General features: G+C 41.4%; 1 protein-coding gene across 4 annotated transcripts in view; it reads right to left on the reverse strand.

The window, feature by feature from the left end:
• Positions 1-11,685, reverse strand: part of LOC119436068 (uncharacterized) — a 79,810-nt gene extending 68,125 nt beyond the window's left edge. The window contains exons 1-2 of one of the 4 annotated variants that reach the window (XM_049655486.1): positions 11,641-11,685; positions 4,294-4,410 (exon numbers count right to left, since the gene is read on the reverse strand). In XM_049655486.1, coding sequence (XP_049511443.1) covers positions 4,294-4,339 — 46 coding nt within the window. In that variant the 5' untranslated portion in view covers positions 4,340-4,410; positions 11,641-11,685. Of the gene's footprint in view, positions 1-4,293; positions 4,706-11,640 lie in introns of those variants that run through there. The other 3 variants (XM_049655494.1, XM_049655503.1, XM_049655484.1) reach the window with 3 other exon arrangements.
• Positions 11,686-14,729: the final 3,044 nt, after the last annotated feature.

Here is a 14,729-nt window from a genome sequence, read left to right on the forward strand (position 1 = left end):
TTGTATTTCGGCTATCCATTCAATGTGCGCAGTATCGAAAAACACCATGATGAAATCTATGCTCTACTGACATCACTAGGCCATCCGTTTACATTCATCTGCATGTCAAAGACATGGCTTTCTCTTGCTGACAAGAATTTATATTTTCCGTCATATGCTTCTGAACATTGTTTTCATTTATCAAGCAACCACGTTGGAGCTGCAATATTCATCTCATCTGCAGTGTCCTACAAATGGAGACCCGATCTTAAGCTTTGTTGCTAAAACTGTGAATCAGTATGGATAGAAATACAGTCACCAATGCCACCAAGCACAAAGAAAATTATTATCGGCTGCATCTATCATTCACCGTCATCATCAGTATCAGATTTTTGTAATGAATTAAATTCTCTACTTAGCACATTGGCTGTGAAACACAAAAGTGTTGCCATCATGGGGTACATGAACATCAACCTTTTAGATGATAGCACTTCGGACTATACTCGTTACACTAACTGCTTTTTCAGCTATGGTTATGAATCCTTCATAACCCTTCCCAACAAGATGTGTTCCTGGTATTAATTAACACACCCTCACTGACCACATATTATCTAACATTGTCTCACACAATGACTGCGGCGTCCTTCAAGTTTCCATAACTGACCACTACCCTATTTTCTTTCGGCTTCCATACAGCTCCATTAGACAAAACACAACTTTTCACAAGGAATTAACTGATAGAAAACATTTTCTTGACTGCATCAGCAAAATAGATTGGTCATTTGTTACTTCACTTACAGATGCTAACATGGCTTATACTAAATTCTTGTCTGTCATAAAAGCCTGTCTACAGGCTTGATCTACCACTGTAAAGTGTAAAAACGTATACCCCACCCAGCACAATTTTTGGCTGACTAATGCTCTTTTAGGCTGCATGCGGTAAAAAGGAAGCTTTTACAAAAAAAAAGTAAGAACACACTCGTTCAATGATAAACTTAAGTCTAGGTACCCTACATATTGTAATATCTCAATAAAGTTTTGAGAGAAGCCAAAAGACAGTAGTATGACAAGATCCATCAAGCCAGTAAAAATACAAAGGAGCAATGGAAAATAATAAACTCTTTCTTGAACAGGAACACATATGACACTATAATAGATGAGTTGCAATCTGAGGGCCAGCCTATTACATGTTCGTATGACATTGCCAATGCATTTAATGAGTTTTTTATTGTTAATTCCTCGAATCAGCACAGCTCATTACTTGGGTCATCTAATCGTTGTGCCCAATCTTTCTTCCTCTTTCCTACATGTCCTGAAGAAATCACTACTATCATCACACAGCTTAAGCTAACCAGCACCGGCCTTGACAATATTCATCCAGCAAATATAAAACTAGTCGCACATATCATCGCTTACCCTCATTCCCACATTACAAATCTCATGCTCAAGACAGACATGCTTCCAGATGCACAAAAAAAGTGAAAATAATCCCAATTCACAAAGAAGGACCCTCACGGTGCGGTAATTTCCCCCCTTTTATTCAAAATTGCGATGCACGGGCTTTCTAAGACATTATCAGCTGTACCGAATGTGGAACATGCGCTCTACGCTGACGATATCACAATTTGGTGCCCGGGCGGTTCGGAGGCGGCCGTCGAGCAGATGCTCCAGGAAGCCCTAGAGGGTATATTCAGTCCTTCCTTGACGGAACGGGACTTAAGCTCTCCCTGAATAAATCCGAACTTTTACTATACAGGCCATCGAGACAGGGGGTTTGAGGGCTAACGCCTCTAGACCAGATTCCTATTGATGTTTATATGAGGAATGGTCAGAAGATCCCCAGGGTCGGCTCGATCAGAATCCTCGGGTTGCTGCCTTGACTCCAGGGGCTGTAATGCCAAGACCATTGCTCACCTCACGTCCAAAACTGAAAGCATTCTTAGACTGATCATGAGAGTGTCTAATAAGAAAGGAGGGATTGGTGAGGACAACCTGTTTAGAGCACATCACGCATTCCTCATGAGCCACGTCAATTATGTTGTTTCAGCCTTACATTGGACAAAAACGGAGAGGGACAAACTAGACACCCTGATGCAGAAAAGCATCAAAAAAGTGTTGGGCATCCCGATTACAGCAAGCACTGAGAAACTCATGCAGCCGGGGCTTCACAACACTACCCTCGAGCTGATTGAGGCACAAAGGTCTGCTGCGCAGGTTGTGAGACTTTCGGGCTCTCGGGCCGGCCGACGTCTTCTGGAGGCAGCGGGTCTTCGACCTAGCTTTAGCCTGAGGGAGATTGTACAACTTGATGTTAAGGTCAGAGGTAACTACGTCGTTGATCCGTTTCCTAGAAATGTACATCCGCAGCACAATAAGGGAAGGCGAGTAGCGCGAGCTAAAGCGTTTTTAAAGAACACTTCCGGCATTGAATCCTTTGCAGATGCCGCCCAGTATGGTTGAGCGGATAAATTCGCAGTCTTTGCTGTTAACGACAGGGGTGAACTTCTCTCTGCGGCTTCGGTAAGGACTAACATGGTCGATGTGGCTGAGCAGGTTGCCATTGCAATCGCATTGCTTGACCCCAAACGATCGATTATTTACACGGACTCCCGCGTGGCGGTCAGGGCCTTCGCCTCAGGCCTCGTAGCAAAAGAAGCGGCAGCGCTTCTAAAAAAGAAATCAGATACAGACTCTGTCCACCACATTACTTGGTTCCCAGCCCACATGGGAGACGACGTGTTGCCGGGTCGCCTGAACCCCAATGAGATTGCTCACCGCCGTGCGCGAGAACTCACGCACCGCGACGGGGGTGGGAACTCTGCGAGTTCGGAGACTATTGGCCATAGTGACCCTCTACTTACGTTCCATGAAATTACGGCGCATTACAAAGGGGAGCGGCGACGTTTTCCACTTCCCCATCCTAAATTGAGTAGAGCACAGTCCCGTACACTCGGGATGCTTCAGACGGGTTCGTACCCATCGAGAGGCTTCCTGAGTAGACTACACACAGAGATAGATTCTCATTGTCCGGATTGTGGGGAAGAATTCTGTACTTTAGCCCACATGCTCTGGCAGTGCCCTGTGTTACACTACTTCAACAACAGCGAGGACTGGGAGAAGGCCATCACGAGCACTAAACAGGAAGACCAGTACAAGGCTGTACAGAGGGCCCGTGAGAGAGCAGAGAGGCATGGCCTCCCGGCACCAACATGGGATTAGCCAACAGCTAGCCAGGGGCCTCTCGGGGGCTCCAATGGCTGGCTCCTCAGGACCTTAATAAAGTTCTTTGTCTGTCTGTCTGTCTGTCTTTCACAAAGAAGGAGACCGCACACTCATTTCAAACTATCGCCCCATTTCTACCTTGCCTTATTTTAGCAATCTCATAAGAAGCCAACAAACAAAGACACCTTGCTGTCTTTGTTTGTTGGCTTCTTATGATATTAAATCAGGCCCTCGGTTTCCTTTCTTCTCTTTCTTACCATGGTATTTGCAAAATGGTATCTAAGGTATTTGAAAAATGTATAGAGAAACGTTTAATTAAATGCCTATCTAAATTTGACTTGCTATCACCCCATCAATTCAGATCCCGCCCAGGTTTTTCACCTAACCTAGCACTGCTTTCATTTATGGACCAGATTAAATTGGCTATAGACTCAAGCTTATATGCCGGTGCACTGTTCATTTACCTTACTAAAGCCTTTGATTCCATCAGTCATAAAATTCTTGCAGCTAAACTAACCGCTTTACGAATTGTTGGACCTGCACTAGCCCTCATAAAAAGTTACTTATCGGACAGACAACAAGCTGTTTATATTTCTGGAGTATTTTCTAACTTAAAAGTTATGACAAAAGGTGTACCTCAAGGCTCTATAATTGGATCGCTTCTATTTCTGATCTACATTAACGACATCGCTAACTGTATTTATAACTCTACATCCTTTCTCTATGCAGATGACACGACAATAGTTACAACAGATTCATCAATTCTTTCCCTAACTACAAAGCTTAGTGATGATCTCAGAAACTTGACAGAATGGTGCAAATTCAACTCTCTCCAGATTAATCCATCTAAAACTACATTTATGATCTTTAACTCTACCTCTAAAACTTCAACCTACTTTCCAGAATGCTGTTAAGCAATGTTCCTTCCTAGTTGTTATTTTAGACTCCAACTTAAAATATTCTAAACACATTTTGCACTTAAAACGAAAAATGGCCTATGGGATAAGAATCCTAATAAAAGCACGATGATACTTTAGCCGTCCTACTTTATTATCATTATACTACGCCTTCATTCACAGCCATTTTACTTACCGTGTATCATCCTGGGGTAATGCGTATCCCACACATTTACTTCCATTGCAGCATTTACAGAACCAAGCCGTCCGGTTAATCACCTTCAGTACTTTCCGCACCAACACCCTTGCACTCCTTCGGGAATATAAAATTTTTCCGTTAACACTTATGCTTAAATATCACCTAATCATCACGATATTCAAGACTATAAACAACCTCATTCCAATTAATGTATTTGATAAGGTATGCCTTTACAATTTCCATAACACCAGGTTTGCTTTGAATAACACCTTTTTGCTACCAAAAGTATACAGTAACTATGGAAAACACATGGCCCAATTCGCAGCTGTAGCATTTTGGAATAACCCGCATAACAATTTAAAACAATGTCTATCCTTTGTTACATTTAAGAAAAAACTAATCCTGTTTCTAATAGAAGGTTGAGTTGATGGTCCTCATGTTTACTATTACCGTTTTGTCATATGTGAATTAATTTATGTTTAATAGTTGTGCTTACTAGGCGTTGCTAATGTATAATCACTTCTTCTTTCTGGGGTTGTAATTGTGTGCCAAACCAGTTCTGATTTTGAGGCACGCCATAGTGGAGGGCTCCAGATTAATTTTGACTTCCTGGGGTTCTTTAAATGTATAATCACTGTTGCTCACTCACTTCTCTTCATGCACCTCAAAACAAGAGGACCCCTTGCAGCCTTGAGCTATGGGACTTCGTTCTGTATATTCAACACAATATGTACCTTTTTAAATAATAAACATTATTTTGATTGACTGATTGATTGATTGATTGATTTGTTGCAGTATTTCAGATAGACATGCTTATTAAGTGCACTGCTATACAGCCAGCATGCATGGTATGGTATGCTAAAACTGATCCACTATTGTTTCAAAACAGTGGTCCTTCAGACAAAGAAAATGTAGAACAATTTACAGGCATGGTGCTCGAATGCTGATAATTGCTGAACAAAATGAGTTGACTACTATGTACTACAGTGGCGCACCAACGGGGGGGGATTCGGGGGTTGGAACCCCCCCCTGAGGCCGACTTAACCCCCCCCCCTTTTGTTTAACCCCTTTTCTTTCCTTACGCATTTGAGTACTGCAATTAAGATGTAAGACGCGCAATCGTCTGCACACTCGCAAAAAGCGCATTTTTGGATAATGTCTCGTGAAGAAATCGAAATTAGTGCTGTTTAGATGGTATTGGCAAACTGTCAACCCCCCCCTGGCAGAGATCCTGGGTGCGCTACTGATGTACTATGTGCACAGTGTGCATTTGCGTAGGTTGAACTGCAGCACCTGTTTCAGCTGTGTCTTCAGTTCTTAAAAATAATGGCGAATAATGAAAATGCATGCGTAGTGACCGACGTCAGAATTTGTATGAAAACCTCCAATAATGTTTCATTACCAACTTTCATACACATTAATATTGTTGAGTGCTGACGCCATGTGATCACTAGAAATCCTTATGCTAGCATGAGCTTAGGCAAATGTCTTGGCACTACCTGCCATAAGGTACATTTCTGTCACAAACTGTTGTCTTGCAGTTTAAAAGTAAGGTGCAGGAGAACAATATACTATAGAGCAAAAATAGATTTCTTGAACTATTTCGGTACTGGTTCTATGTGCAGTCAAAAAATATTCTGTTACACTGTATTTATTCTTAAAATAATTATCAGGGACATTTGATAATTTTGTAATGTTACAGTGGCCTGAAATCAAGGGCTTGACAACAGCTCATCTGTTTAGGAATGAACTTGGCACAAGAAAGACACTGACCACAGTCAAAGCGAAAATTTTACTGTGGTCGTTGCCTTTCTTGTGCTTTTGTAGTGACATGTAAGATAAGTACTCAACCTTCCAGGATCGTAAACATGGTAGGTAGAGCTAAAAGCATCTGCAAATCTAAAACAAGCCTGAACATTCAGTGTCTACATCGCAGCTGCAGCAGTGCTTCCCAAGGCAGCTACTAGCCATAAGTGGAGGGAGCATCAGCTGAGCTCCCAGCTGACTTGTAAAAGTCTAAGGCTAGAGTACAGCTTACAAAAGACAGCTGCTAGCCCTACCCTTAGATGGATCAAGCCAGAAGGTAGACTTCTACTAGCTAGTTACATGCTTCCTGGGTTGGGCCACTGGATATGTGTAACTGAGCATGTGACACAGGGTATGTGAATAGTCTTGGCAAATCTGCCAAAATGTGTGTGTACCTGTATAGACAAGCAGTACAAGAGACAAGAAGTGAAGAAGTTTGCAACAGAAAACGGAAGTCAGCTACAGAGAATAAGCAGAGAAGACAGCATCAAAAGCAGCTGAGTGTGGAGAAAGAAGTGTGAAGAGAAACGGACCAGAGTGTGAATTGAGTGAGTGTTTTGAGGCAACAACAACAACAATTGAGTGAGGAGCACTGAGCTACAGAGAAGTGTCGAAGAAGTTGGCAACAGAAAATTAATGAAGCTGGCTATACAGAAGTGAAGAAGTTGACAGCTGAAGGAGCCGGGTGTGAGGTGGCGCTGTCAAATTTCCGCTGCAGAGTTCCCCACCTAAATTTTTATCTTCATAGATCTGGTTTATCAATCACTGACCTCTGCTCATTTTGTAATCAAGCAGAATCTATTGACCATTTCTTTCTTTCTTGCCACCGCTTCTCCTCCCTCCGTAGAATATTTCTGATATTTCCAAGTATAGTAATCTGGGTTTGGCACTTACAACACCAAACATTTTGTCTTTTGGGGCCTGTCAATTAGGCACAAGCCAGGGTTCGATGATCACTGCTGTGCACAAATTCATTGAAGCATCCGGAAGGTTATGCTGCTAGGGTACCGACCATGGGACATAGTATTTTATTTTTATTTTTGTAGTTAGTTTTCTCTTAATTTCTTATTTAGTTAGTTTATGTATAGGCCCTCTCAAAATCTGTGTTAGGGGTTAGTTGCCAAAATCTTCATTTTGATTGTTCGCCTTTACCCCTTTTGTACGTTATTGGGTGTATGTTTTATTTTATCCAGTCTGGCCAATCCCCCTCGTGGGTACGAGCCATGTTTTGAGGCAACAACAACAACATCAAGTTAGTGAACACAAGGGGACCAGAGCACGCATTAGGTGAGGAGCGTTTAACTACAAAGTGAATACATTTCAATAAAAAAAATGTAAGCTTCCTGGAGACCGGATTATAGACCAATGCCTATTCCCATGCATTAAGGCCGCACCCTTTTAGTGTATGAGCACGAATTATGGGTTAAGTAGTTGTTTAGCACTGACTTTATGGTGCCTATAAATGCCTATTTCAGTTCTTTGTTTCTATGTATGGTCCTATTTTTGCTTTTAGCACCTGAAATTTTTTGTATGGGTGCTCATTTTGTTTTGGAAGCACATCTTATCGAAGAATATAGGAATATAGTCATAGCAGTAAAGAAAAAGCGCTTACGGAACAGTTCTTGTGAACAGTTCACAAGACGTGACGTAGCTACCGCACCATAACAGAAGACTAATGTATCCCATGTGTATTGCAGCAGCTGTTGAAAAAAGCAAGCAACAGCAACATATAGCAAGCAATTTGGTCTACTCATAGCCTACAGTCCAGGCTCTGAGTATATGTTTGAGTATATGTTGATAGATAGTTGACGCTCAGAAAGTGTGTGAAGTACCCTAAGAAAGCTAATGCATTAAATATTTAAGCTAACTCAACCGCCCTTTTGAGAATGGCAAAGCAGAAAAGACCGAGGGCCTTTGGCTGTTCAGAGTTTCTGGTTGCTGCAAAGCCCCTGCTGCTTTTTTTTTTTTTTTTTTTTTTTTTTCCGTGCATGTTGGTTCAGTCAACGTTTCGTGCTACATAGAAGCTGGTTTTTTGTCACTGTTTTCTCCCATTTCAGTATTTCCGAACAGTTTATAAATTCCTTCTCCTGTCATAGTCAGGATGGACAGACATGCCACGCTGGTCATACCGCAGCCGTGGCCTAGTGGTAGAACGCCCGCCTCGGCTGCGGGAGGCTGTGGGTTCGATTCCCACCGCCGCCGGGCACCCACTGGTTCAAAAGGGTACAAGCATACCCCGGCCTGGCGTTCGGCTTCCTTCAGGGGTGATACGCTTGGGAAAGTAGCCTGCGCTCTGAATTGCCCCTCCGATACTTAGTCCCAGCCGTTTTTTTTTTTTTTTTTTTAATTCTTAATTCTCTCTCTCTTGCTGGGTCAGTGGACATTCCATGCTACATAGAAACCAGTTCTCTTTTGTCAGTTTCTACCGATTCATAATTCATCAAGAGCAGATGGACCTGCCACATTGGTTTGCCATGGCTGCCCTACCATGACAAAGCAACAGAGCAATTATAAAGTTACTGTATAGGCTTAGTAGGCTCCCTAAAGGGAGCCTATACAAAGAGCACAGAGACATTTGCTCCACCTGCAGTCAGAAATTTAACTTACAAGGTTCGTGTGTGATTAGAAGACATGGCACAGGAGGTACACAATGTTATTTTTTTGCGCAAGTTGCTTCTGGAGAGGCAGCAGATGCACTGAAAACACAAAATGAGTATACTCAGGAGTGGTAGGTGCTGCTTGGGTGCTGTGCGAGGCTGGGTGCCCAAGTTATCTCTGCACTGGCAGTCAAAGGTTAATTAAAGGGAGACTAAACGTAAATGCCAAATCAGTTTAATGGGTAAAATATTCTTTCAGACCTCTATTTTTGCTAATTGTACAGAAATGGGTTGAAAATTAGTAATGAAAATGAAGATCAATGTTCCATTTTTTAAATATTGCGCTAGAACCTCAGAACCGGTATGTCAGTGCGATGTCACAGATATAAATTTATTTTTTCCTATTTCATTTATCATTCCCTCAGGGCCGTCCTCAGTAAAAGTTCTTAAAATTTGGCAAATTCCGTCTGTGGCTCTTTTAGAATACAATTTAGTCCATCTTTACTGATAAAAAAATTAACTAGGTCCAAGCAGACGTGGTTAAAATTCACGACATCAAAGTGAGCTGGTGCAGGAACTTGACGGCTTCGTAGCCACCCGTCTTCAATTTCTGTCTTTTCTGGCTTACCAAGCCTCTTCTTTGACTTTTTTTTTTTTTTTTTTGTATTGATTGGTACTGTAGAAGGGTATTTCCTATTACAGCTGAAATTGTTTTTCTCTTTAGTGTACTTTTAAATGCAACCATGTGGAGCACATCATAAAGGGTAACTGTTATTATTTTTTTAAGGTCTACTGATTTGAATAAAATTTGCATTGTACATTCTGCTGAAAACCTTGGTCATGTATGAGAAATTGTGCAACTGATATTTGCATAGTTTTATTTAAAATTGGTATTGGCAAGCGCAGTACTGATTTAGCGCCCCTAAATGGACAATTTGTAGTAGCCACCTTGTCTGTCATTCACAACATCAGCAAAGTAGCAACAGTGCGTTAGTGCAGACTTCCTGTGAGCCTATCTTCGAAGGATGCAGGAACGTTGTTGCTGTGAGCAACTGTGTTCAGCTAAATTGCTAGTATAAAAATATCAGCACAGCAATGCAATCTTCATAGCACAAGCCTCTTGCATGCATCTTTTCCACCAAGAATTGTTAGAGTTCACTGTAGTCACATGTGCAAAGATGTTTGCTCTTTTTCTTGGCGTATGCCCATTTTAACGACAGCATTGACATGTGTGAAGCAGCCCAAGAGCCCTTGGGCTACCCGGTCCAGTTTCAGTGTTTGTTTTTAAGTAGTTCTGTGTTCTTATGCAAATTGAACTACACTTCACAGTAGGTGCAAAGAATTTTTTTTAAAACATCCTTTATATTCAGTAAAAAAATCACTGGAGCTGCTCTTTAAGAAAGTACCCAGCAGGCCACAGTATCAGTCTAGAGCTTGTACAGTTAAATATGGCCATTTGGCCCATCACAGTGTATCTACATGACATGTGGCTCATCTTTATTTATTTATATTTATTTCAAAATACTGCAGACCAGGAATTGGCCAAAGCAGGAGGGATTACACCATATAAGATTACAAGTGATTCCAACAGAGAAATCAACAGTAGCAACATGACAACACAGATTAATAAAAGTGGCATTCCAATGCAGCTACAGCATCATCAGCTACAATGTCAGGCGAACAGCCAGACTAACATTTCCAACATCTTATTAAAATATGTCTCTCTCAAAAACACTGAGTGGTAAAAAATTACTCTCTTTGATAGACTGCAAGAAAAAACTGTGCTTGACTGCTCGTTCTTGCAAAAAGTGGGAGTTAATGGGCGACTGTGGCTTTGAAGAGTTCATAGTTTGTTAAGAGGCTTGAGATATTTAGGGGTTCTTGCATTAAGTTTACCTAATAAAACATTATGAAATGTAAGGCAACTAACTTTACATCGAACTTGCAGTGTCTGGATGTTATTTGTTTGCATTAAATGAGATGGCGAGTCTTCTCTTTTCTACTTACCGAAGATCAATCTAACCGCCTTTCTAATAATGCGTTCAAGTCTAATGATGTCTTTTTAGTAGGAAGGTCCCACATAATCTAAGCGTACTCTAGCTTGCTTCTTACACGAGTTAAATGCAAGATACTTAACACTTGCTGGTGCTGTTTTCACTTTTCTCTTTAAGGGTAGACACACAATGTCAGATATGTTAATAGACCAGCTCAAGTTATTGGTAATAGATATGCCGAGGTATAGGTATAATCCCTGCTTCTGAAATTGCTTTACCTTGTAGTTCATAGTAATAAACTGCGAGCTTTCTGTCACGTCATATGAATAATCACAGTTTTTTCAATGTTAAAGCACATGTCATAATTCTTGCAGTACTCTTCAATAGCATAAACAGCACTCTATGAGCTGTAGTCACGTTGTGATGCAATTCTTTTAATACAATGCAGTCATTAGCGCATAACTTCATAGTCACAGCATCAGGAACCACAGACTAAATCATTTATATAATTTAAGAGCAATAATGGCCCCAGCACACTTCCTTGAGGGATACCCCAAGAAATGTTCAGTGAATCAGATGATCAGGAACCAATTTGTACATACTGCAGCCTGTTCAAAATGTAGCCTCAAATCTATCGAATATTAAAGGGGAGGCCTATGCGCCCAATTTCAGGAGCAACTTTCCATGAGGTACCTTGTCGAACGCTTTGCTAAAATAGAACAAAACATAGACTTGCCCACCCAAGTCAAGTACAGATTAAAATTCATGTACATGTCACAAGATGCATTATTGTTGACATCCCCCTTTGAAATCAGTGTTGGCAGATGATAAGATATTATGTTAGGAAAGAAAATTGTTAATGTAGGTAGTAATGATGTGCTTGAGCAACTCGCAACAGCCACAGGTGAGTGAAGCGTGGCGATAGCTACAAACTGATGATCGCTCACCTTTTTTTTAAATCAGCACAACGCAAGCTCTCTTCCAATCACGTGGTACCTCCCTAGTACCCAACAGTGAAAATTGATTAAAAATTCAGAGATTTGTGCGGCATAATGCTGCAGAAATACATTAGGAAGCTCGTCAGGCATGGGTGATTTCTTGACATCCAAGTTTAAGATGCATTGCTAGAAGGCCAGCCTAGGTGATTACAAGATCGTCATCCAATCCATCAGAAATGGCTATTTGCTCACATTCATCCGATTTCAAAAAGACACTTTGAAAATAGTAGTTAAAATGTTGCACTATTTATGCCACAAGATGTGACTGTGAGATTACACATTTTGGTTACTGGTTCATTGCCTTGTTTCAGATAATGCCCAAAATTGTTCATAAAACAATTTACTTTGGGCTTGGTTCATTTTCATAGAAAGCTCATTCTTTACTTTGCAATAACTGGCCATTGTCATCTATCACTGTTTTCTTAGCCTTCTTAATTTTTGCTTTAAATGTACGACATCTCGAAAGGGGCTCTGAAACACTGTTCTGAATGCCAGTTATTGCATTCTCAGGGGCTCCTTGTACAGTGCTAAGCTGAATGCAAAAATAATTACAAAAAAAATTATATTATGTGTGAAGAAAGTTATAAAATTTAAGAAACTGAAAACAGAAGCCGATGAAAACAAAGGTATACCCTTTTGGATTTCACTTGACCAGTAACAACATAAGCAGTAAATAATGAGAGCAGTCACTTTGTACACATAGTGGAAGCTTCCATGTTATAGTAGAAATATACTCTCACCAATGTGATTTTATTTTCACTTTGCACAAAATGAAGAGCTGTAGGGAAACGGAGGTGCATCATGTCATTTCTTGCTGGAAAGTATGCAAATAAAAAAGAAAGGGGGAGACAAGGGAGTAGGAGAGGCCCAGTGAAAGAAAAATATGCACGGGGTTGAAGTGTCTGACTTCAAATGTCCTGAAGGTGCACAATGGGCTATGAGGAATGCCAAAGTGGAGGGCTGTGGATTTTGACCACCCGAGGTGCATTAAAGGGCCCCTCACCATGCCAAATTGCAAATTTTAGTCATACACTGGAAATTGTAACTTGCAGTCTAAGGAGCATTTTACTGAAATAATTTTTCAAATTAGTTCATTATTAGAGGAAACAGAAGAATAAACCGGAAATTCAGGCTGTGTGTCTCGTTTATGCTGTCGTCCCTTGTCCACAATGCACTGTGATTTACCTATATTGGAGATAGAAGAAATGTCCTGTTGCCATGCTGTGAGGAGGCGAGCGTCACTGCCAACAAGGACGCTCTCCTCCGTTGCCTCAACTAGCGTCAGTAAGTGGCCTTCCTTCTCCCATACCAGAGCTGAGGGAGCACATCACACTCGCGTGACGAGCCCCGCCTCTTTCTTCTTTTGCTGCAAAGCATACTTCCAGTGGCAGCGTTGGACATTCAGCATTGGCTGATTTACTAAAGTCACGTTCATATTGGAAAGATTTTAACTGCGCTAGAAACGGGGACAAAGGATGACGGAAAATACACCACGTGTGCCGACTCACAACTAAATTTTAACGGGTGAAAGATGACATATATACAGTGAGGATAACAAGACATGATTTGATTGGCAAGACATGGTCACATGAACGCTTCAATCACAATCTCGCACCTAGATAATGCACTTCACAATCTGCAAGCACCACAGACGGATCACTGATGCATCCACGTGTTTTCTTTATTACATAAGCCTCGAAGAGCTCCCACGTGATGCGGTCCTTATGGCGATATAAAATCCTTGTTCTTTTCAGTAGCGGGAGGCACGCCTTGTTTGTCTTTTTTTTTCACAGTCCCTGCACTGCTTTGCCACGTGGGAATAGCCATCAGACGAACAGTTTGTGGAATGCTCTTTTAAACGAATATTAATGCAGCAGCTCGTTTGTCCTATATACACACGCCCACAAGTGAAAGGAAATTCATATACTACAGCCCACATGGTGTCTTTTTCGTCCTCCTTTGTCCCTGTTTCTAGCGCATTTAAAATCTTTCCAATATGAGCTTCAACCAACTAGCCCAACTTGGTGCACTAATGAAGTGACGTGCCATGGTCAGTGACATTGCAGGCATTGCCTCTTGCGTAGATGCATTTGTGCGTGTGACCAACTTGACTCTCTGACAGGAAGCAGGGTTCCTTCGAGAGGAAGGGCACGCTGGGTATTCTTTGAAATTTCACCTCTTTTCGCGCTATGCATCGTTTGAATACTTTGCAGACAGGATTGTCAGCACGCCATCTACGCATTGCACTTATATGTTTGCATTATCCAAAGCTGCTGAGGAGCTCTTTAATGAACACCTAAATCTAAGTACACAGGCACTTTTGCATTCTGCTCATTGTGACCAAGAATTGATTCCGAGATCTTGTGCTCAGGATCTGAATGCCATAGCCACTGAGTCGCAGCAGCGGGCAGGCGTACTAGTACCCCTTGTGTCACTAGTAGTCCTTTTGATATTACATTTGCTCCAGCCTTTCCTTATATATGAAAAGGCTGTACAACTTGGTCATATTGCTGTTTTGCACTTTTTTGTCAATTCAACCAATACAATGAATGCCAAAGCAATCATAATTAACAGTGTAGTGTTCCTTGAACTGCTTCACAAAATTAATTTCTTGAGCCAGATTATCATTCCAGCGTTGTCACGAGAGTTAAGACATTGCCAAGACTCATACTGTGCAGACAACCAATAAACAATATTTGCTCAATCTACATCAGAAGTCCTCTTTGATCAGCCAGTGCATTAACATAAAGAACATGTAGGGCACACCACCTGCAAGAATACATATGTGAGGAAACATGTGGAACATAAATCCTACAAATCCTTAGTTCGGAACCACACATTAGCCGAGAGGCAAAACTGATAAATGATCAGCTGTGTGAGCACGCACCATTCAATACAACAGCAGTTGATGTGCAAGTCAAGTGCTGCATTAAGCACTTAATATGCAACTGGGGCAAAGACAGAACACAAAAACAGTGCGAGTCCCAAGTGAGTTGTCTTTGTCCCGGTCATGCTGTGTCCTGGTCAGGGTTGCAGAT

This window comes from Dermacentor silvarum, chromosome 1 (assembly GCF_013339745.2).
Source record: "Dermacentor silvarum isolate Dsil-2018 chromosome 1, BIME_Dsil_1.4, whole genome shotgun sequence".
NCBI lineage: Eukaryota > Metazoa > Arthropoda > Arachnida > Ixodida > Ixodidae > Dermacentor > Dermacentor silvarum.